We start from the raw sequence: 22,333 nt of genomic DNA on the forward strand, positions 1-22,333 counted from the left end.
AAAGGGGAGCAAAGGTGTCTTTTCACATGGTCTTACTGAGGTGATGCGAATTGAAACATGCATTCTTTTCTTTCTTTCTTTTTTTTTTTGGCGGGTGGGGGGGGGTGCTGGAAAAGCTTGAAAAGGGACCTTGAAAGTGCTTAAAAAGTGCTTGAATTTGACCCTGAAAAAGGCGTACGAACCCTGTATATTGGGATATGAGATTTTGGTCATATCGCACAGCCCTAATCTCCAGTATAAAGTCACAAATGACCCGCTGCATGCTGCAGTGTGTGAGGAATGACATCTATGGAAAATTTTCAGTCCTGAAGCTCAAGTTCATCTGTGAAAACTGATTGTTCTGTATCAAAATTACATTTGAACATTTCTAATTAAAAGAACATTAATAAAGAAGTAATAAGCTTATATTAATTGAAACTTGCTTGTTTCTTATGTGCTTCCCTCTGTCTGTCCTTTCAGTCTGCTCGAGCAAGGACATCCGGAATAACGTGACCAACCTCCAGTCGTTGGAGAACTGCACCATCATCGAGGGCCACCTAAAAATCCTGCTCATGTTTAAGACCAGGACGGAGGACTTCCGCGGCCTGAGCTACCCGAAACTGCGAGTGGTGACGGACTACGTGCTGCTCTTCAGGGTCTACGGCCTCGAGACGCTCAGCGATCTGTTCCCCAACCTGACGGTGATCCGCGGCAACAACCTCTTCTTCAACTACGCTTTCGTGCTTTATGAGATGCTGCAGATGAAGGAGATGGGCCTGTACAGCCTCATGAACATCACCCGGGGCGCCGTGAGGATAGAGAAGAATCCGGACCTGTGTTACCTGGCCACTCTGGACTGGTCCAAGATCCTGGACTCGGTGGAGGACAACTTCATCGTGGCCAATAAGAATGAGAGGGAGTGTGGAGACGTGTGTCCAGGCATAGCCCAAGGTCAGACCATCTGCCCTCAGAGCACCATCAACGGACACTTCAGGGGACGATGCTGGTCACAGAATCACTGCCAGAGAAGTAAGTGTTGGTGCTGATCAGTCTTTGAATGTGCACACGTGCTTCCTGATGATTTATGCAATGATTTCTGCGTTCTTAGTGTAAGCAGCCAGGGGTCGTGGAAACGCCACGCCCTCTGATTAGCATTCGATGTGTGCAGGTGATCTGTAATTACAGGATCGGGATCTGCTTCATGTGCGAAGGGACTCGAGTGAAATGCTGGGTCAGAAAACAGGAAAATCTGAAGTAGGCATTATGGGATGAAATGCCCTTTTAGAGCCGAGGTGAACGTTTGTTATAAAATGTACAATTCTTTTGTTTTAATGTTTAGTAAAAAAGTAACAAAACCAAAAAAACATCTGTGGGTTTGCTCAGCGCTGCAGTCGCTCGCTCTTTCCTACCATAAACACAGAGATCGTCCTCTATTGTAAGACTCACTGAGAGGATGCTTATTATTTTTTGAAGGCGATTATAGCCTGTGTTGTTTGTTTTTTTTAAACATTTTTTTCTCTTCTGTCTCATGTCTGACAGACAGGCTAGCCTTCAAAGCGTGACAACCTCGGCCGTGTTTATACTCGAACATCGACTGCTGCAGCTGGCGTGTAGTCCCGCCTCCTCGATTGGCTGTCAGGAAAATAAGACAGGAAGTGCCTTTCTCCACGTCTCAGTCTTCCTCTCACACATGATAGTTTGACTTGAGCTGAGTGCAGATCGTTCACCGACGCTGGATGTCTAAAAGAAATGGGACGTGGCTGTTATCAGTGTTTTATTTAAACTCACAGTGCAGATATTTTACTGTGGCCACAGTTTGAGACGATGGTGTTGGCCTGTGTACAAGTGATCCAAGAGCTGCCCTAACCGTGCTTTCCTGAATAAGCTGGAAGTCGTAAAGAGTTCCCAGTCGGAAATATTTTGTGGAACGCCGCTCTGAAAGTCAGAGCAGACCAGCGTTGTTACAATCCAAGATGGTGGCGCTGAATCTAAATGAAATTAAAACTGTAAAGTCTTTTGACTCATTAAGAAGTCACGTGCACAGCAGTGAGTCCCGAATGGCTCCACCTCACCAGGAACCAAACAAATTGTGTTTCCTGGATTTTTCTTGGACATGCTAACATGACGTCACTCCCAAACTCTGACATCCGAGTTTGGAGGTGCATAAGTGCTGACACACAGATTTTTAAACAGCCTACCTGCTGTTCAAAAAGACGAAGGGCTGTCTCCAAAGGAGGAGGAGGAGGTACTCAAAATGTTGAACTGAGGGTCCAGGATGAAATAAATAAGGACTGTTTGTTTGTTTTTTTGTTTTTTTAAATGCACTGTGAGTCATGTGATCAATCTAGTAGAATCCATATTTACTGTACAGCTGATTAGGTTTACCCTGTATACCCTAAACCATGCTTTAAAAAGTCAAACAGCTGTGTCCATTAAAAACAGCACAAACAAAAAGCCCACTGACACAGACGTGAGCGTGCACATCTGTTGCTTCAGGGGCGCAGGTATGACGCTGCGCTCTGCGCAATGTGACCGACACCAGTTTAGTAAAGAGCTGGGTGTCAAAGCTGGAGCCATTTCTAGAATATGATGCAATGCCTGCCTGCCCTGCAGCAGCGTGTGTGTCACACACAGGGGTGATACGTGAACGCTGATGTATGGTTGATATTCTGTTCTGCTCTCTCTAAATGAGAGCTACATCGCCACAGGCGTGTTTTCAGCCTACAGCAACTAACATAGAGCTGCAAACACGTGCTCTTGTCTGTTTTCTTAAATATTATAAGTCGACGTGCAGCTGCAGCCGTAATGATAACAGCAGCGCAGTAGCAGCAGTGCGTTTTGTATCCATTCAATACTGATGCAGATGTAGCTGCGGATCCGCAGCGTGACGGAGAAACTAATAGGATGTTTAATGAAGGCTTCTGTGAATGAACACTGGCAGTTTACAAACTTGGACATGTGTGAGCGTAGACACATGCGCGGGTGCAGGGCAGAGGAACATTAGACGCGGCATTAAAGTTTATGTGTGAGTGGAAACTGTGGGGTGGTTGTTGTTGTGTTTTTATAGGGTTGCAGTGGCCTTAGGTAAGAGCCAGGGAGAGCCTGCATTCCTCTGATCTTACACTGCTGCTTACAAGCAGGAAAACCACTGCAACGAGTGTGTGTGTGTGTGTTTGTGTGTGTGTGTTTGCAACTCAAGACATGGAGCTTTTAGCTGCACAGAGCCCCTAAATAACCTGTTCAAACCGCATGTATGACCTCTGAGGTTCGTAGCCCAGTACTGTTTGTGTGTTTCTGGTGTGTGTGTTTAATTTGTTTGTTTGTATGTGCAGAACTTTGTCAGCTTCAGATGTGGAGCTCTGCTACAGTAGTTTCTCAGTCGGTTGCTTTCTGACCAACAGTAGTGTGAACAGTCTGTTTTCTCTGCTGTGTAAGAAAAATGTTTCTTCTAAAACAGCTGATGGTGCTCTGGAGTCCTGCAGCGATTGGCAGGTTTTCTGCACCTAGTTGCCGCCTGCAGCTCCGTGCAGGACCCTGCGCTAAAAACCAGAAAGTCAGAGTAACTGTGTCTCTGCTGAGGGTTTTTAAGTAAAGACAAAAAAATTGCTGACAGTGCTCAAGTATCGGATTGGCAGGAAGACGAGTGCAGCTCACAAACACACCTCTGGAAAGGAAACGGAAAGGGTGTCGGATCAGTGGTGCTTGTGGATCTGTGACAAGGTGTGTAGGTATGATGATAATCTGTGCACCCACATGTTTCACCCAAGATAAGTAAAGTGACAGCGTACACGGATCTGCTTTGATTTGGAACTTTTTCATCTGAAGTTTGTGGAAATCCAGATTAATATAACGAAGCAGCTTTTAACTCGATGAATGTAGGAGTGGAGATTTGTTTCATCAGATGATCCGCAGTACTGTGCAAAAGTCTGATTTCTTTATATTTTGCTAAGAGTGTAAAATGCAGCGATTTATTGAAACGTGCAAAAATATGTGGAAATGCAGTATTTTTTACACCACTTGAACTTTCTCAGACAACCGTTCTTGTAATGTCTGTAAGTAGTCTTCAGGAAGAGTTCTCCGGGCTTCTTGAAGGCCAGTCAAAGCTCTTCTCCAGGCTTGTCCAGCCTTATGGACAGCCACATTTCCCCTGAGACCATTTCTGTGGATCACCTGAAGGTCCTGTTTCAGGATTTGTTTTTCCTGTTTTGTAAGAACATGACTATCAAATACTGTTAGTATAGATTTTTATTTTTAAACCTGCCATTTTTTCTTTCGTGCTCCAGTTACCTCAGATTTTTTTAAGGAGACTTAAATGCTAAGATGTGCCCTACCTTTGACTAGTGGCTATTTCAGAATCGCACACTGTTGTTCTGTAGTTTCATTTGAAGTAATGGAATTGAGTGTTTTTGTGACAATATAATAAAAAACGGTTCTTTGCTAAGTTTTCTGTTATGCGTGGACAGGACACTGGTTCATCCCTTGAGTCAGGCGCCTTTTTGTGGTTAAATGATTCCTCTGAGAATAGTCAGGTAAAAGGACTGGACTGAAAATGGGTAGAAAAGCTGTAAATGTCCAAAAGAAAATGTTGAAAGAGCTCCACGAGGCCTGGAGAACTACTCCTCAACACCACCTTTAAAAAAAGAAATGACACGAAAGGGGCGACTCAAGACTTTTGCACAGTAGTGTAGATACAATATCACTCGAAAGTGGTTTAAATTCACCCAGAAAAGTCAGAAGAAAGCTGTGTGACTGAGAGGAGACAGATATTCACAGGTGTCTGAACTGAGTAAGGAAAAGGAGGTAAAGCGAGCGGAAACAAAGGAAGGGCGACAGTCAGCGACGAGCGAACGAGGGAACAGGAGCAAACAGTCGATCTCCTGTTTAGATAAGCTCTATCTGCTGCCGAGGCCTGGCACGCTGTGTTCAACCACACCAGCCTGCACTCTGCTTGCACAACTCGCACACACAAAAACATCCACACAACCAGGAGGATGGAAAGCTTTTCGGGTCAAAGTTCACTCTGCCCACGCCTACGGGCTTTGTTGTTTGCTGCGATTGTTTTCAGATACACGCAGCGAGTCACGGCTTCATCTCGTAGCGACAAACAGATTACCCGTGCCCCTTCGAGGCCACCGCAGGTTAAACCCGTAACGGTGGTTCTAAATGGATCCAACTGCGTCATCTGAAATGACCTTGTGGTCCTCTTGACCAGAGTTGAGTTCAAGCTGGACATCGCCCAGCACCGGTGCATTTCAACTTTGTGACACAGACGTCCAAAAACCAGTAAAAAGCTGTGAGCGAAGCAGCTGAAGCAGTGTGCACGCAGGTGTTTTCACTGGTAGTAAAACAGTGTAGAGGGGATTTTAGCATGTCGCTGTAGGCATGTGTAAGTTGTACGCTTTGTTCTTTGCAAAAGGGGGGAAAAAAAGCCAGTGTGAGGTTTCAGAGTTAACCAAGTTGGTGTCATTTTTCTGTTTGTGTGCGTTTATTGCCAGAGTGGTGTCCTGGCAACAGTGCACCAGGTATTTTTGTACTTAAAAGACTTCAGAAGTTGCTTTGCATGGCCAAGAAACCCGATCCTGCATAAGTCTTTGCATATAAAGTTAAAAATGAGTGTGAATGTTTCCTCATTTGTCACAATGTTTCTTTTTTAAAAATGAGTGTGTTATATTAAATTCATGTAAAGTGTTTTACATGCACTGAGCATATGAGTGTCTGTGATTGTTGTCTTAGCTGCAGCTCGTGGGCCTGGACGCTGATGGAAATTTTCATCTGATATTTCCATCGGTGTTTTATTTCTCATGCTATCAAATGAAGCCGGAGCGTCGGCCGGGATAAGACGTGGTCCAGATTTTGGGGGGCGCAAAATAAACAGAGCAAAACAAACATGGCGGGGCATTTCAAGTGTGGCTCCCAGGTGCACGCACAAACGCACACTCAAAAGCCACAAACACACTTTTGCCAAAGAGGTGAGCGGCCCAGTTACAGGCGGCTAAAGAGAGACAGAAATGACAGTATTAAGGATGGAGGGGCTCAACCGAGCGTGCTGCTGGCCTGCGCGCTGCTCGCCGGCCTTTTAATTGCGATAGCGTCTCTGCCTGACTCTGTCTCTCTAGATCCTTCTCAACTGTTTTCAGTTGATTTACTTTCTGCAGTTGTTTCTAATGAAAGGTAAACGAAGGAGTTTTCCTGCAGCTACTGTTCTTAATTAGCTATTAAAGTCAGTGACACGGAGACGACGTGGATACAAACACAAAGGGACAGAGTGTCAGTTCTGTTAAAAGCTTCAAAGGGAACAAGGTGTGTTTTTATCTATATTTCAGTGGTTTATGTTGACACGTGTCCTAAAGTGTCAGTGGTGCGTCTCATTTCAGGTCATTTTGGTGCTGTGCAGCAGAATGCGAGGAAGCTGCTGCCCTGCTAAAGTATCAGTTTCAGCCTTTTTTTATATGTTGTAAACTATATCACCTCCCCATGTGGATTCAGTGCAAACTGTTACAACTCTAACGAAGCATCTGAACGCACGTAAAATTGGACACGTCGCCGATCAGCGAAGCGACAACCTTTGCACATTTACTGAGTCACTGCTCTCAACACACAAGCCTCCATCTGGAGGAGAAGGCGAGTTGTTTGTCTTATATGCCTGTTGCGTTCCAGTCACCTGTCGAGATCACACACACACACACACACACACAGAGAGAGGTTTGCTTTCCCTCTGTCAACAACAGTTGGGACGAGTGTACCACGAGGAGGGAAAAAGAACATAAATGTATGGAGTAAATACCCGAAGGCCATATTTGTGTCAAAGCTGTTTGGGAAACGCAACCAAATAATCAGTCAGGAGTCCCCCGGGCGACGTGAACTGTGACCCAGATGTTTTCCTCCAAATGCTGCTCTCCTCCTCTCCCTCACTGGAATTAGCTCGGCTGCCTGGAAGTGGTTAAATAAATAACTTGTACACAGTAAGACGAAGCAGAAAGTGGAGGATTTGCCTGCACTTGTAACATACGGTGGTATTTGCGTAATGCGCTGTTTTATGCATCTTGCCGAGCTATAAATGGTTAATCTCAAACGCCGAGAGTTTCTGAAGGTTTCGTTTCAGAAGATTACAGCCAAATGTCCAGTTTTCTAGATGCTCTCTTTAGTTCTTAGTCCCGACTTGCTCCACTTCCAATAATTAAAGCACGACTGAGGCCGTCCTGATAGTGAAACAAATCGGAGCGCTTTACACGTGTTCTCTTGTTTTTCTCTCGTTTGTTGCCATAGAAACGGGAACGCTTCTCTCCGACGCTCTCTGTTTGCGATAGTTAAAGCTTCCCTGTAGTGGCTTGCATTACATCAGTACACACACTCACTCGCTGTAGTTTGGATTACCATTAATATCTTATAAGGGACAAAGAGTGAGTGCAAGAGGCAAAACTAAGAGAGGAGGAAGAGCGGAGGGAAGGACTGAAACGGACAGATGGAAGGGGAGAGGTAGCAATCGAGCTCCTGTTTTCCTTCCCGGCAGCTTGCATCCTTGTTAACAAATCCAAATTAACTTTGATAAGCTGGCATCAGTTATGTATGTGCATGTATGTGTGTGTGCGTGCACACTTCCCCCAGCCTCCTCCATTTGTGCATTCATGAGTACAGAGTAGCGCTAGCTGAGCGCCCCGGGGGATCAGGAAAACTCCCCCCTCTCCTCTCTCTCCTCTCTCCGCTTGCTCATCAATGGACTGGCACTTCCACAACCTGCTACACACACACACACACACAAGCCCGTTCAGCTATCTTAGTGAGGACCTTCATTGACATTGTGGTCCTCACAAAGATAGCTAGACAGGAACACACACACACTCACAATGTGTAATGGTACACATTCCCATAGACACATGCACAAAAAATACATGGCTGCAGACTAAGTGCTGCACACTGACACCGCTGCCCACGTCTCTTAACATGAGCCTGTCTGCTAGCAGAAATGGCAGTAGCTCATATAGCGAGGAGAGGGCGGGGCTTCTGAGGGCACGAGCATTCATGGCTACTGCTTTCTTGTTTTGTTTTTAAGCTCACATTTATCATTTGTTAAATCAGTGCAGCTGGAGACTGAGAAGGAACTTGACGTCATCATTAAGGACACCAGTGGTTTATCCGCTTGTAATGTGTCACTTGAATGTGTTTCCCTGTGTAGGAAAGCATGCTGGCAAGCAAACGGTTGTTGCAGCCTGAGCCGTCTGAAGGGACTTCCTCATTACTTCCTGGCTTTGTCCTGAAGTACTTCCTACTGCTGTACAGCTCCGGGGAAAAGCTGGAGAATTGAAGGAAGGGCTATGTACTTGTGAGGGTGGTGGATGGAAAGGGAAGATCAGTTAAATGATTAAAGAGCTGCAGAGAAATGCTACATTTGCTGTGTTTTCTTTAAACCTCCAGTGCAGGAAGCAGCATGTAGGAATACAAGCGGCTGACATGAGAGGTGAGCATGTTTGTGTAAGAGGGAGGAAAATAACACGACCCCTCTTCGGGTCGGAGGGAACGGGATTGTTGTCGGGTGTTTTGGCCGATCAGGTGACAGCTGCTTCTAGCTCTGACATCAGAAACACATTTGTTAGTGAGTATTCCCTATTTTACGGTGGTCCTGAGGGGTCAAACGGCAAAAAGCGGCTGCAAAAGCATAAAAAAACACAGCAGATGATGAATATATCACAAATACATAAGTAAGAAAAAAAACATATCGAAAGTGTTTTTGGGGAGATGCTAATATGCTAACAGTAAACATGTATCTGCAGTATTTTATGAATCATCATTAAGACACGTGAACTTGTACCGATGAACCCTCAACGTCCGCAAAGTGTGTTTTGGTCTTTAGGTTTCTGTCATTACCTGGTCCGCCATGTTAATGTGCCCCCAGAAACACTTCTGTTGTGCTCTGTGAGATTTTCTTTTCCGTTGTGTTTTGTCTGCTTTTTGCAGCACTTTTCTCTGCTTGGGGTTTGACCTTTCAGGGCCACCATCCATTCCCTCGCTCTGACCTTTCACGTCACTGCTAAATGTTCTGCCTTCAAACCCCAAACAGGTTTGCAGAGACGGTCCAGAAAATGAGGCCACCCTCCTGACATCCTCACACACACAATGTCTTCGTTCCAAATATCTAAAACTCACGTTGGCCGTCATAAATAGAACCGTATAAATACTGGCAGCAGTAAAAACTCGGCGTGATCAACAGTAGCCCGCTGTCATAGAGTTGTCCCAACGTGCTGACAGGTGACAAATATAACCGCATTACATTGTAACAAATAACATGGCGCTGACATTTCCTACTGCTCAGTGAAAGCTGCTTTGACCTTTAACCTTAAATGTATTGGTACTAAATGATTGCTGAAACCAACTTTGTTCTGTTTTCATGCATTAGTGGTTTGCTTTTGATGCAACTTTGGAAAATTCTGATTGCAACGACCATGAGAGACGACTTTACTCATATTTATATATGAAGGATTTTTGTCTTTTTTTTTTTACATTTTCTGTCCTGACGCAGCAGACATGTCAGGCTAACATGTGCTCACCTTTGGGTTTTGGACAGATTCACACGTGCTGGGAAATTTAGATTTGCTCAGCGTGAGTGAAACAGAGCTGAGGACAGAAACAAGGGTGACAGCAACAAAGCACATGACAGACTGCCCTGGTTGCTGCTGCAGCTGTTAACAAGTAATAAATTTAGTGCACTGACAAGACAAACGTGGTCATTTCGTTCTGCACTGCTTGGATACAAATACATGCAGAATCGCAGTTTTGATTCTCGTATTTCCAAACAGACGTGCAACATTAAATCTGAAGTATTTTTATATAATGGGGACCTGATAACAGTCAAGTCCTCCCTACGCCATCGACAGCTTTCAAAGAAGTCCCGGGTTCCTCAGCCGCAGCAGATGCAGCACCTACCTGTACATTCATTAACTCGCTGTAAAAACAAACACTGCTGGCTTCAGTGGAGCATAGATCCTCTGTGCTCATGCATACGTGATCTGAGAAAGTCCTGTTAGGGGCTTAACGTAGTCTGTAAGCACAGCTATTGGTGCGTGCTGCGTTTGCGATACGTGATGGTTATGCTCTGTTAAGTACTTGGAATTTCATGCCTTGCTTTGAGGTGGTACAGTGGCTTGACTGAAGGGGTCGGGTGAAATGTTTGGACATTCGAAATTCCCGAGATTTTTTTTTTTGTTATATCACCTCCTTGGGAAAGTACCGTTTCCCACAGTTTGAGAACTCTGTTTGATAATAAATACATGCGCCTTGATTCACTCTAGCAAAAAAAAAGAAACCTCAAAAGTCAGTGCTGGAAATGAAACTTCGTTTCTCCTAAGCTGAACTCGTTTGTCCTCATGTGACCTCGCCATCCTTGAAGTTCCTTCCAAACCCAACTCTTTCCACTTTGCTCTGTCCAGACTGGGATCATTCACTTCTCATGTCCTTGGCCTTAAAGAAATGCCTCTTTCCTTTAAACTGTTTAACAGGTTTCTCTTAGGGCAGAAAAACCCAGAGTATCCTTTAGAGTCCTGCCGTACCCAGGATGTGTTAAGTGTCTGTGAAGGGAGCATTGACGGTCAGCCTATTAAAGACCCCGCTCACACAGGCTTGGATGCTAGTCAGCAAATAATTGGCAATAACTGGTCACAAATTAAAAATTTGTATTCTGCGACTGACAAGTGGCGAGTGGTTCCTAGAAGTGGCTGGCTGTTGCTAGGCGAAATAGGTTGCAAAGTGCGCCAAAAGCCTCTGATTGGTTGGTCACAGTTTGCTTGTGGTTAGTGTTTGCACAGAAATCAACGTCTTCCACGCAAAGTGGAAACTTGAAGTGTGGTCAAACTGGTGCCTCCTCGCTGCACCCAACACGTTTCAAAAGGGACAACTTTTATTTTGAAGGTGAACGTTTCTGTTTCCTGTTTGTGTCATACTTTTCACTCTCGCTACAGCTTGGAGAGTAGTTGGCAAGTGTTTGCAGACATTACACACCTTCTGTGCTACAGATTTCAACTGCAGGTGAGCAGCAACCTGCTAGCAACCAAAGCAAACTGAAAGTGGTTTTCACCGTAAACCTCTTTATGACCAGTTTCATCTGGTGACTTTCAGAAACTATTCGCCAGCTTTTCGTCAACTTTTTCCGTAGTGACCCGGAGTTGCCAGAGGGTCGCTGACCGGTCTCCCGGCCTGGGTGATTAGGGCTTAAGTCATCAATCTGTCAGCAGTGTCCAGCAATCGTTTGCCAACCAGTCAAAGAAAACACATTTTTCCCTGTCGACCGATCGTTGCCATATGTTTGCTGACCGGTCTTTAGGCCTCTGTGTCTGGGGTCAAAGGTGATACTTCTGTAACTTCAGATGAGTTAGTAACTGCAGGGGAGCGTCACTGGGAGAATTTGGGACCACCGAGGTTGGGGGTGAGCGTGTATAGAGGCAACAACACGGACACATAAATGGGTACATATGTTCATGCACACACTGCAGTGTGACTCACAAAGATGGGAGGTGCCAGTGTGGAGCAGTACACATGTTCCCGGCTGTGTCGCTTAAATGCAGACACGCTGGAAAAATTATTGTTTTTTTTGTCATCCTCCTCTTCATAACCACAGTGACTTTCTGCGCTTTTCATATCTAAACTTAGTCATATTTTTCCAGGATGATTTATATGAAGCAGTGTAAACTTCCTGATTTCACTGTCATCCTATTATTCAGATGAGCAGAGCTCCAGAGGAAGCTGTGCCATTAAAGGTTGTAGTAAAGTTTTCCATATTTAGAAACCCACCACCTCATCCAGTGAGGCTTGTGGTGGCTTCATCACCCCTGCTCTTTTGGTGATGAGTACATCGACTGGCACGGCTCCAATGTGCAGACGGTACTTTCCTCTGGGCTGCACCTTGTACCACTTTTCTGTTGAGACTTGTAGCATCGGGAGCTTGTAGAGGCCATCTGCCCGAGTTATTGTGTAACTGATAAGAAATGTTTACGCAGAATCAAAAGTGGGTGACATGCTTTAACGTTCACATGTGAGTGAACGCAACCTGTAAGATAAACCTCGGTGGCACCGGTGTTTGTGTTTATGTTGTCACGCCGCGATGAACAGGATGTGCTTTAGTGTTGGGCCTGGTTTCTTCTGCCTTTCTGCTTGTCAGTCCTGATGATACGGCTCCAGTAGAATAAAAGTGGTCCTGTCCGTAAGGCCGCTTGGTGCCTTTTCTCATCTTTACTGCCAGCCTGATAGCTTGAACAGCAATATAAATTTGCTTTTCAAATATAAGAATGCTTTGATAACCCCGTTTCTTCTGTCGATATCGGAGTGGTGACAGTAACAATGGCTGCTGCTGTCTCCCTGTTATCTCAGAAGTGCGAGTAGTTGCTGTAGTATGCATTACCATCTCTCCTCGAGCTCTTGCTACACTTTGATGGCCCCTCTGCCCTCGAGACGAATGAAAGCAGTGAATAATTTTACCGTGTCTGGATATCTGGTCTGTGTAAGAGATAACAGCTGAGACAGAGCACTAAAGAGGACAAAAATATGTTTTTGCTTTCTCTCCATTTCTCTTCACTGCTTATGATGCCCCACCTTATGGCCAAGATCCTCCCTCTGCACCTCCTCCCTTTTCCCTTTCTTCTCCTTTCTGTCCCCCGTTCTTTTACTTTGTACTCTCTCCCTCCTCTCTCCCTCCTCGCTACCCCCCCCCTCTCTCTCCTTGCACGCTGTGGTATGCAGACATGCAGGAATTTCTGGGCCTCAAAATGATAGACCAAACTTGTCAGCCCTGGCTCCTGTTACTAAAGATGGCTGCTTGGCAATGTGTTTGCCGGCGATTGGTGCGTGTCTGAGTTACTCCCCATGTGATTGGCTGTAACGTGTTTGTCCACAGTTCATGTGTTGTTGGCAGAAGCAGTTTGCGAGCGCTCGGTGACTGGAAGCCTTTTCTTCTGCTTTCTCTCCGGCTCGGTTGCGTGTGTGATTTCGGATCACATGTGCTGCCGTGTGTTCTTGCACTCACCGCTAGGTTTAGGTGTAGTGTAAAAGTCGTGTCAATTATACCTATAATAAAACGACCCCATTGAGTTACTGTACAAAGATCCAGGTTTGAGAAAAATACTAGATTTTAGAAATATAGGTTTTTAGTTTTTGTGCAGTTTTATCAGCAAATACAGCGATACACGTGCATCATTCAGTCATCACTTAATGACATTGTCAAGATACATTTAACAGTAGTCTAACAAAGTAAGAAAAATAGTATTTATATAGCACCTCAGAGCCATATGTATATCTCTCACAGTGCTTCATAACAAAATAAAGCTTTTTAGTTCACAGATCTCCGAGTCGGTGGGAGGCAGATCAGACGGCCACTGTGGCAAAATGCTGCATCTCCATTGGGTGTAAGCCTTGACCACAAGACCTCAGGGACCTGCTGGGGATGATTGGGCATGTAAAGCTCTAAAAGTCAAAACCAGAATCTTAAAGTGGGAACCTCCAAAAGTTGATTCTGAAATTGCAGAATGACTGAAACCAGTGGGCTGGTTTCAGTCATTCTGCAAATGTACTGTTTATAAGATTGGGGAAACCTGCAGTCAGCTGAGACTGAAGAAGTCACTTGGATGAGTGACGAAACGTTTCTCCCACAAAACGCTACGTCCAGATGAACAGAAGCAACTTTTGGAGATTTACTTACCTGGATGATTGAGAATGCATCAAGACCCCTTAAAGTGGGAAGTCGATGGGAAGCCAGTGTGAAGATTTTGACCTGCCGTCATGTGTTGAGTTCAACAAAAACAAATTGATACAAAATCTTGTTTCTTTTGTTGAGATGGCTGTGAAAAAAACTCGAGTCATGTTCAGGGAAGGATGTATTTATGATGAAGTGAAATGTGTGACAGCAGCAGCTTTATGTTTTGTATTTAGCAAATCCATGGCCGTTTGGCTCTTTGCATGCAGCTTGTATAAACTATTGCCACCTAACATTGTGTGTTTGAGATTTAAGCTTTCGCATTGATTGACTACAACTGCATGTGAGTCAGTCTCAAACTGTAAGTTGCAAGTGAGGCCTTCAGGAACATCTGTAGATTTCAGCTTCGGACCCGGTTTATGCTCTCTGCACATCTGCATGACACCGTGTATACACATGCTTTGAAATTTGGACACCCTGGAGAAAAGAGCGGCTGTTATGTCTTCATATTCTGTAGGTTTGCCCTTATTGCCTCCAAAGTCAAACGTAAGCAAAAACCAGCTTTTCCACCATCTGTTGTGTTGCTGGATTAGTTATGTCAAAGCAGTAAAGCCACTTTTTAAACAGCCTCTGCACTTGTATATACTGAAGATGACATTGAGTAGTGCCCGTTACTTGTTCCTAAATTTAGATTATGAACTAGTGAGCTAGTCTCTTACGATGAATGTGTTGGTGCGCGTATCACCCGCAGAGTGACGTCCGGCCCAGCTAATGTTCAGCGTGCTCTTAGCCTCGTGAAGGCATTGTTGCAACTAAAAAAGGTTCTGCTCTGTGGCACTGCTCGCAACCTGTCACTCATGCATGCTGCAGTCCGCAGTGTGCGCCGCACACACTGCACCGACTCCTGCAGCTATGGTTTGCTGGTATTTTGGATGACGAGCGATGCACCTGTGTTCCTGTGCGTGCACTGAGCGTGCCCGTATATCATCTGTCCTCTCCTTGTGTGATTTGTGTCCTGACATAAACAGAGTGGAATGAGGACTTTTTTTTTTCCCATGTGGAATTTGCTGTCATGTGCTGTCAGTTTTCCACTTTTAGTGTGCGTCTGATGTGCACCAACATCTGACCTATAGACTGAATTTAGGTTAATGAGGTCAAGTGGAACCACAGTATTTCCAGTGTGTGGACAACAAGCATGTGATCCTGTAAATCATATCAATCGTGAGCGAGGAGCGGCGCACATTAGCGGACACATGACAACAACAACACCCGTCCGTCAGCAGGCCACGAGCCAGCTAATCCAGTACACAAACCACCATTTTGGAGCTGCTGTTTCCTCAGTGCAGCTGCTTCTAAAATAAGAAACCCAGGAGGGAAAAAAGGCTGTAGTTTATACTACTGCCTTTTTTACATGCTGATGATACACTGTGTTGGAATTGCAAAATGAGTGTGAAGTTCAAGCTGTTCCTTTAACAAATGGCTTTGCTTGTTTCCCACATAAAATGTAAGCCCCCAGGAGGAATGCTGGGTTAAGTCGCCTCTATCGCCAACCATCTCTCTTCCTGCTGCCTGCCTCGACCAATAACAGCAGAGCCTGAAAGGGGGGAGGGGGGCTGGTTCCACTGAACTCATGGGGGACAAGGATGCAAGTTTGCGAGCTGAGTTTGAATGTCCCTGTGCAAATATGTGAGCAAGGCCAGAGCTGCGTCCCATTGGCTGTTTTTGTGCCTCTTTTACTCCCAGGAGGCAAGAAAGGGAACACTGAGGAACACTGAGGTACTGGGCCGGGGCTGGGAAGAGGGCGATGGTCAACATTACCAAACAGGAGGTGGAAGCATTGGGACGTGTTCCTGTTTGTTGGTTAAAGCAGAAAATAATCTGTTGCACCTGCGATAAATATTTCACCTTACCTCGTTAAACTTTCTACTGTGGTTGTTTAATATCGAAGATGATGCTGCGTCAGTGGAGCAGCCTGCGAGCGCATGAACGTCCACCAGCGTTCTTCTGAACATCTTTCCTCAACGGTCCCTCTGATGTAGCTCGGAGTCTGTGTGCCTTCAAGGTCGCCTCTGCGTTTGTGACCCCTCTCGTTATTGGATAGCAGTGATGGATGTGGAGAACAGCTTGGATGACAAACTCAGCTCCTAGTCGTCTTCGAGTGGACGTATGTCTGTAGGAGGCGCTGTCTGGCGCTCTCCATACTGTATGTGTTGATTGAGACAGATGCTCTCGGCTCTTTGTCTCACGTATACCACTGACAGCGAAAAATGAGTCAGTAGCTACGACACATGGAGCATCTCGCCAGTTCAAGATGACCGTATCTGCATGATGGCTGTGTTTATTTGATCTTTAGCAAAAAATATTGAAGTTGATCTTTATTGCAAGTTGAAATCATTTTGACATTTTGGTGTTTTTACACAGGGTAAAGTTGATTTAATTTGACTGAATGTTATCATAGCACTAATATTTATGTTTCCTATTTTGATTACAGCTTTTATGGCTGATGATGGTTAGTTTAGCTACCAGCTAAACTGTGATTAATTCCAACATTAAGTTTCAGCTCATTGTAAATCTTTTTTTTAGAGCGAGCTCCCATTTCTTAGTATTTTGCTTCAGAGGAGCCAGAGTTTCTCGACTTGTCTCGAGGGTTTCTTGAAGTTTTATAAAGTGTTTCTTTCTACGTTGGCTGCTTTTCCATTCATTTTCAGTCTAGTCCTTGTACCTGACCGTTTTAATAGAAATGCTTATGCACTTAACACTCGCTTATGAATCACTCAAGCATAAAAAGACACCTAACCTAAGCGATGAACCAGTGTTGTGTCCACACATAACGGAAAATTTAGCAAAGAACCGGTTTTTAATTGTAAGCAAATAATTTGTTCCCATTCTGCCAAAGATAACGGTTTAAAAGACATAAAGCAATATTTTTGCACTAACCATATCTCAAATTCAAGGAAGCTGGATAAATGAAGGGCAAAAGAGTATCTGAAGGTGACAGGAAAAACATCCAGCAAAGAGCTGACACGGTCGCTTCAGTTCATCATCAGATGAACGGGCTAAGAGGAAGGGCGGCAACATTGTTAACGCAGTAAAACAAACAAACCTGGATTAAAAATAAATAAGTAAATAAATCAGCCATGGCCTCCACAGAGCCCGGACCTCAACATGAGATCATCTCGACAGAGAAGAGAACAAAAGGCGGCCAACATCCAACAATGAGCTCCGAATGTCCTTCAAGAAGCACGGAGAACTATTCTTAAGGAAATGAGAAGAGAGCTTGCCTCACGGCGCTCATGCTATGTAGAAGAATAAATATTGACTTTAAAGCTCGTTAGAATTATATACTGTATTTACATGCAGGTTTGAATACGTGGATGCACCTATTTTCTATTTTCCTAGCAAAATATAAAGAAATGAGCGTTGGCTCGACACTTTTCTTCTGTGGTCACAGTTCTGTTTACTGCGAGAATGATAAAGGATGCTCTCCTCTTTGTTACATTTGGTCAGCCGGGCCTGTCGACAGGTGAACACTTCCTTATTCCCCGAGCTGGCCGTGGCTGCTGATGCCATCAGTCAGCGGTACCTGTTTACTGTCTCCCGTTAACCGCTCTCCCCTTGACCGCTCAGACGCTCCCCTCTGTACTGATTTAATTTAGTCCTCATTCTACTTTTTACAATCTCATTACCAAGACACACACACATCCACGGCTGTTTACCTCTGCCTGTCCAATGTTCTGCGGCGGAGAATCACATCTGTTATACAGTGGTGTTGTGGTGTCGAAGCAAGTATCATATTTAGAAGCTGGCCGCAGAAGCTTGGGTTTTACTGCACACTAAAAACTGATTGAACACTTTGTTCTTGCTTATTTTGTTACGCTGCGAGCGGCCGAGCGATCTGTTTGCGAAGCTCGTTGTTCACGTTTTCCCATCGCTCCCCGTCGACGGGTGCTGGAGCAGTTTATATAAAAAGTGCACTTCCACAAACTTCTCCCTGCGCATCACATGCGAATGCTTTTCCTCCCGCTCACACACGGATCTGCACACCAGCAGCATTTCTTAGAATAACAACTGTGCAGCAGCCAGCCGAGCTGCAGGGAGCCGGGCTTTTCTTTTTTCTCTCATCGTGTTTGTTTTGGCAGCAGCTAGAGAGAAAATTCTTGTACTGTCTTTCATTGTTTGCTACGTTTGTGTGTAAATCTGCTTAGGGTGACTTTATGGTTCAGTTACTCTAATGTGTGATGTTACGCTCACACCTCCACTTTAGGAGCGTGATGTTATTCACGCCGCTGGCCTTGGTGCGGTATATTCTGAGCCAGTTGGGGCTCGAGGATCGTTGGTTCGATGGAGTCTGGCTGAAGTACGTAAGCTGTCGTCCTGACAGTTTTCAGTCTATCACAGGTTAACACAGGTAAAACACACAGAGGCTAGTTTAGGAGCTCAAGTGTGGACTCTTGTACTTATTTCTTAGAAATGCTCTTGCTGTACGACTATAAAGTGCCGTGTTATAATAGCAGGAGTCCTTTGAAGCACATCTCTTACACTGAATACAGTGTATGCCATTCGGGTGACGGTCTCTCAGCATTCAGCACGATGAGAGAATGGAAACCAGTAAAGTAGTCGGTGTACACTGGAACACGAGGCTGCAGTAACATTGAGGTCAAATCCATGCTTGAGTGGGAATCGCTGGGATAAACAGGCTGCCTCAGAAATTAGGCCCAGTTCACCAGTTTGTGCTACAGAGAAATAAACTGGTGTGTTTAAACTGCAGCGTTAAGTTTTAGGAACGTTTTTTCCTCCCTGACCGTCTTTGTTATTTATCCCTGTTGTTACCAAGAGACGATGTCAGCTTGGCTTCTCCCTGTTTACCTCTGCCTGCTGTGTTGCTCTGTGTGCCACCCACACACCCACCCACTCATTCCAACTGACTGTTAGAGGGGGGGGCTCTGCTGACAACACCTGCACCTCCAAGAATAAGCAGGGCCCTTCAGTCCCCTGACACCCCCCCCCCCCCCCCCTTTTGTATTGTATGTCCTGTATTCTTTATTCTTTTGTCCTTTATGCTGGTATGTATGTATTATTTATGTGCATGCACACACGTACACACATATGGCGTTATGACACAATCAGGTACTCCTTTGTGGTTGGATGGTTCTCCTCCAGAAGTCACCTGCTGGGAAAATCCCTCAGCTTGATTTTATCGCCCCCCCCCCCCAAGTCCAGGCCCCTGAAGGGACACCACGTGCCTCAGTCTGGCTTAAGATCCTGCTCTTCTTTATTTCTGCTTTCAGTGTCCACATGAGGCCCAGACTCCAGCTATAATAGCAGCGAGCACCTCCTGTGTTGTTGGAGGATGTACTGCAGTAGAATTAAAGCGCTCGTTTGCAGGTGTTAGTCATGCACATGTAGATTTCTCCCAATCTGGAGTTTAAAACACTTTCTGTCATTTCCAAAGACTCACTTATTTTGATTGTGCAACTCTTCGATCACTCTCAGATTTTACAGAAGAGAGTAGAGCTGGGCGATATGACCCAAAATTCATATCTCGATATTTTTTAGCTGGATGGCGATATAAGATATATATCTCGATATTTTTTTAAAGCCATAAAGTAAGAACAAAAAGAGAGTTCTTAGTCAAAGCTGTGTCCCAGATGTCACACAGGCACTTTTATTAACATACAGCATAGATGTACATGAAAAAAACTACTCAAAAATAAATTATGAGCATTTATTAAATAATGATGCTCTCTATATAAAACTATGTTGTTTTGTGCATAACAAAGAGCTCACAATTGTGCAGTCAAAATGTAAACTAACAGACGCTGAGCATAATAACAAAGACAGATTTCACAGCTGCTCTGTTCCCAACTTCTACTGCGTGACTGACAGCCTGGAGTTTGAAATCCGCTTCGTAACCATGTCTCTGAACAGGAGCCATTTATGGTCCTTATACACACACAATACGTTGAAGCACAGTACGTATCACTCCGCGAGGCTCCTCGGTAGCCGTAATGCTCCGACAATCCATCAAGCGGTGCAGCTCCGTAGCTTACCAAAGTCGAACTAAAACATTTATTGACAGACTGCTGAGCGCTGTGTATCACATAAAATCGGTTCGCGGTCATCAAGCACAACCAGAATTCATACAAAAGGCGCGCAGTCAACTTTTGAGAGAATGAAAGGATTTCAGGCCGTGCATGGCGTTAGCGTGGCTAGCTCGTTAGCGTGGTTAGCCGTCCAGCCCCACGCACGGGGCGATGCGCAGTAACTCGTTAACGGAGATTTGCCGTGTCCATCTTGTCGCTGCCTGCAGGTGAAGCGATGGGGGAGGAGGGGGAGTTGTGTTCAGTGAAGGAGAGGCGAGGCCGAGTAACGTTGTGTAAAGACAAAAGTGGACGAAAGAGAGGCAAACTTGCGGCTCCGCAACTATAATTATAACGTAACACAGACTATATCGATATAAAGGATATTGTCACATCTTATATCTCGTATAAAAATATATCGGTATTTTAAAAAAACTCGATATATCGCCCAGACCTAGAAGAGAGGATACTGTTTCCTTTATGGCATAAAAGTGGACCATAAACATGAAGATGTTTGTTTTTTAGATACTTGGATGGAATATTCGAACGCAGGATTCAGGATTACTCAGTTCAGAGTCACATTTGCAAAAATTAAAGGTTTTGTTTCTTTGTCTTCTGCTGCCAACGGTGAAAAAGCAGCTTCGGCAGGTTTACTGACAGAAACATGCAGCGAGAGAAACCGAGGGCGGCACTAACCCGGAGTTACTGTCATGTACTTTTAAACAGATGTATATGACGGGCTTCAATATTTCATGTAGTGCTCTTTACAAATAGTGTTTTTAAGCTAAAGCAAAAGCAAAGTTTTATTTGTTTTGCTAATTTGTTTAAACAGCAGTGTTGCATACTTATGAGGGCATTTACTTAGATAACAGCATGTAAACCAGAGTGAGTGAATGTATTAATTATGGTTTTCAGGTGTCCATATAAATGCAAGAACATATTTATCGTTAATATTTTTGATATTTTAAATAGACCATAAATCTGTTTGATTTTGATTTAAGCTGCAAAACAAAAAAGCAAAGAGTCACAAATCATCGTAATGACTCCTTAAGTGAATAATATGTCTGCTACTTAATCTTGCTTTGGAGGAGACGCCCCAAGAATTCCTATACAAGGAGAGGAAAACAAGCCTGGGGGAGGGGTGTTGATCTGATCAGAGGGAGGGAGGGGGACACAGTCCTAACGCTCTGTGCTGGTAAATCCACGTGGTTTGGTTGTCATGCTTTGCTAAGTGTTTCCCCCACAGTGGCCGTGTGCCTGCACCGTCTGCTCGACCCCTCACACCCCAGGCTTTTTTCTGGATCTTTCCTTTCAGCGCGTTTTCCTCCCTTTGAGCTTCAACCTTCCGCCTCGCCCTCCACCTTCCGTTCACCCGTCGCCTCTCCTGTGCGTCCGTATCGCTGCGTGCGGATGCATTTCACACAGACTGCATTGGCCTTTGCTTTTCCTTCCTGGCGCTCGTCAGCACTGAGTCGTCATGCCAGGGCACAGAGAGTCAGATCAGATCTTATTATAGCACGTCCATATCACTATAGGTGCTGCTGCATGATACACGTGGCTCCTGGTAAGCTGTAGTGATGCAACGTTGTTTTTTTGTTTTCCCTGACAAAAGTCCCATCTCCTCCCCTTCCATATGTAAAGCTTGTCGTTATATGAATGCACACGTGTGTAATCCCCCGGTTCTCTGTTTGGCAGTTAATTATGTGTGCTTATGGCAAATCTCTTCATTCTGGCAGTTATTGAAACTAAGATTTTAATTGGGGGAGGTTTCAGAGCGGCGTGCGCTGCATTAATGTTACAGCGCGTTGAAGTGGTGGATTGGCGAGCAGACAGTAAGTTATCATCCCAGTCAGCTGATGTTAGAGTCCTGTTGAACATGTAAACTCTGTGGTATGCATTTTATTCCTGCAGAGTTCACACAGGAACGGGATGTTTGTCGTGTTTTCAGACTGGATTTGTGGACACTTGGATTTGGTTGAACTGTTTGTTGGTCACCTGATCGCACACCTTGTTCCCAGAGATGTAGCCGGTAGTTCGAATCACGTCAGTGCACATCCAACGCTCTTTTCCAGTCGCAGTTACTTAACTCGACTCGACTGTGCTAGGTCTTTGAGGTTCCAAGCGAGCTGACTCGGGCCAAAAATGTGACATCAGCAGACTGCCATTTTTTTGAAACCTGGCAACGAGGGTAATGGCTGCACATAAATCAACACCGTGCAGACGTTTACCAGCAGGTGTACCATCGCTGCGATCGCCTCCATCGTTGGGTTCTGTTTGTGTCGCATAGAAATGGCATCACGGGACTTTCGATCGCCACTCACAGTGAGGTGGGACTTGACCAGGGTCGGTGCTGGTGGAAAAGAGGCATTTCTCTCCTGGTGGATTCAGTCCTGAGGTTTCCCCACTGGTGTCATCAGCACTTCCATGTCAGGACAAAAGAAAAAGGGGAACGTGATGGAACGCCAGAGTACGGGATGTCTCGATATTTCCCAAAGTCCTCTGATCCATTTGAGTCTCTGAGTTCTCACTGTTGTGATTATGACTAACACCCTCCATGATGAGCCTCTGCACGCCGGCCCCCGGAGACACCACGGTCGGTTGT

At 45.0% G+C, this 22,333-nt stretch overlaps 1 protein-coding gene across 1 annotated transcript in view; it reads left to right on the plus strand.

Moving 5' to 3' along the window:
* insrb (insulin receptor b) overlaps positions 1-22,333 on the plus strand; it is a 78,993-nt gene that overhangs the window by 25,202 nt on the left and 31,458 nt on the right. The window contains exon 2 of the mRNA XM_013266777.3: positions 460-1,008. Within this exon, the coding sequence (XP_013122231.1) occupies positions 460-1,008 (549 nt within the window). The remainder of the gene's footprint in view (positions 1-459; positions 1,009-22,333) is intronic.

Source organism: Oreochromis niloticus, linkage group LG23 (genome assembly GCF_001858045.2).
Source record: "Oreochromis niloticus isolate F11D_XX linkage group LG23, O_niloticus_UMD_NMBU, whole genome shotgun sequence".
NCBI classification, from domain to species: domain Eukaryota; kingdom Metazoa; phylum Chordata; class Actinopteri; order Cichliformes; family Cichlidae; genus Oreochromis; species Oreochromis niloticus.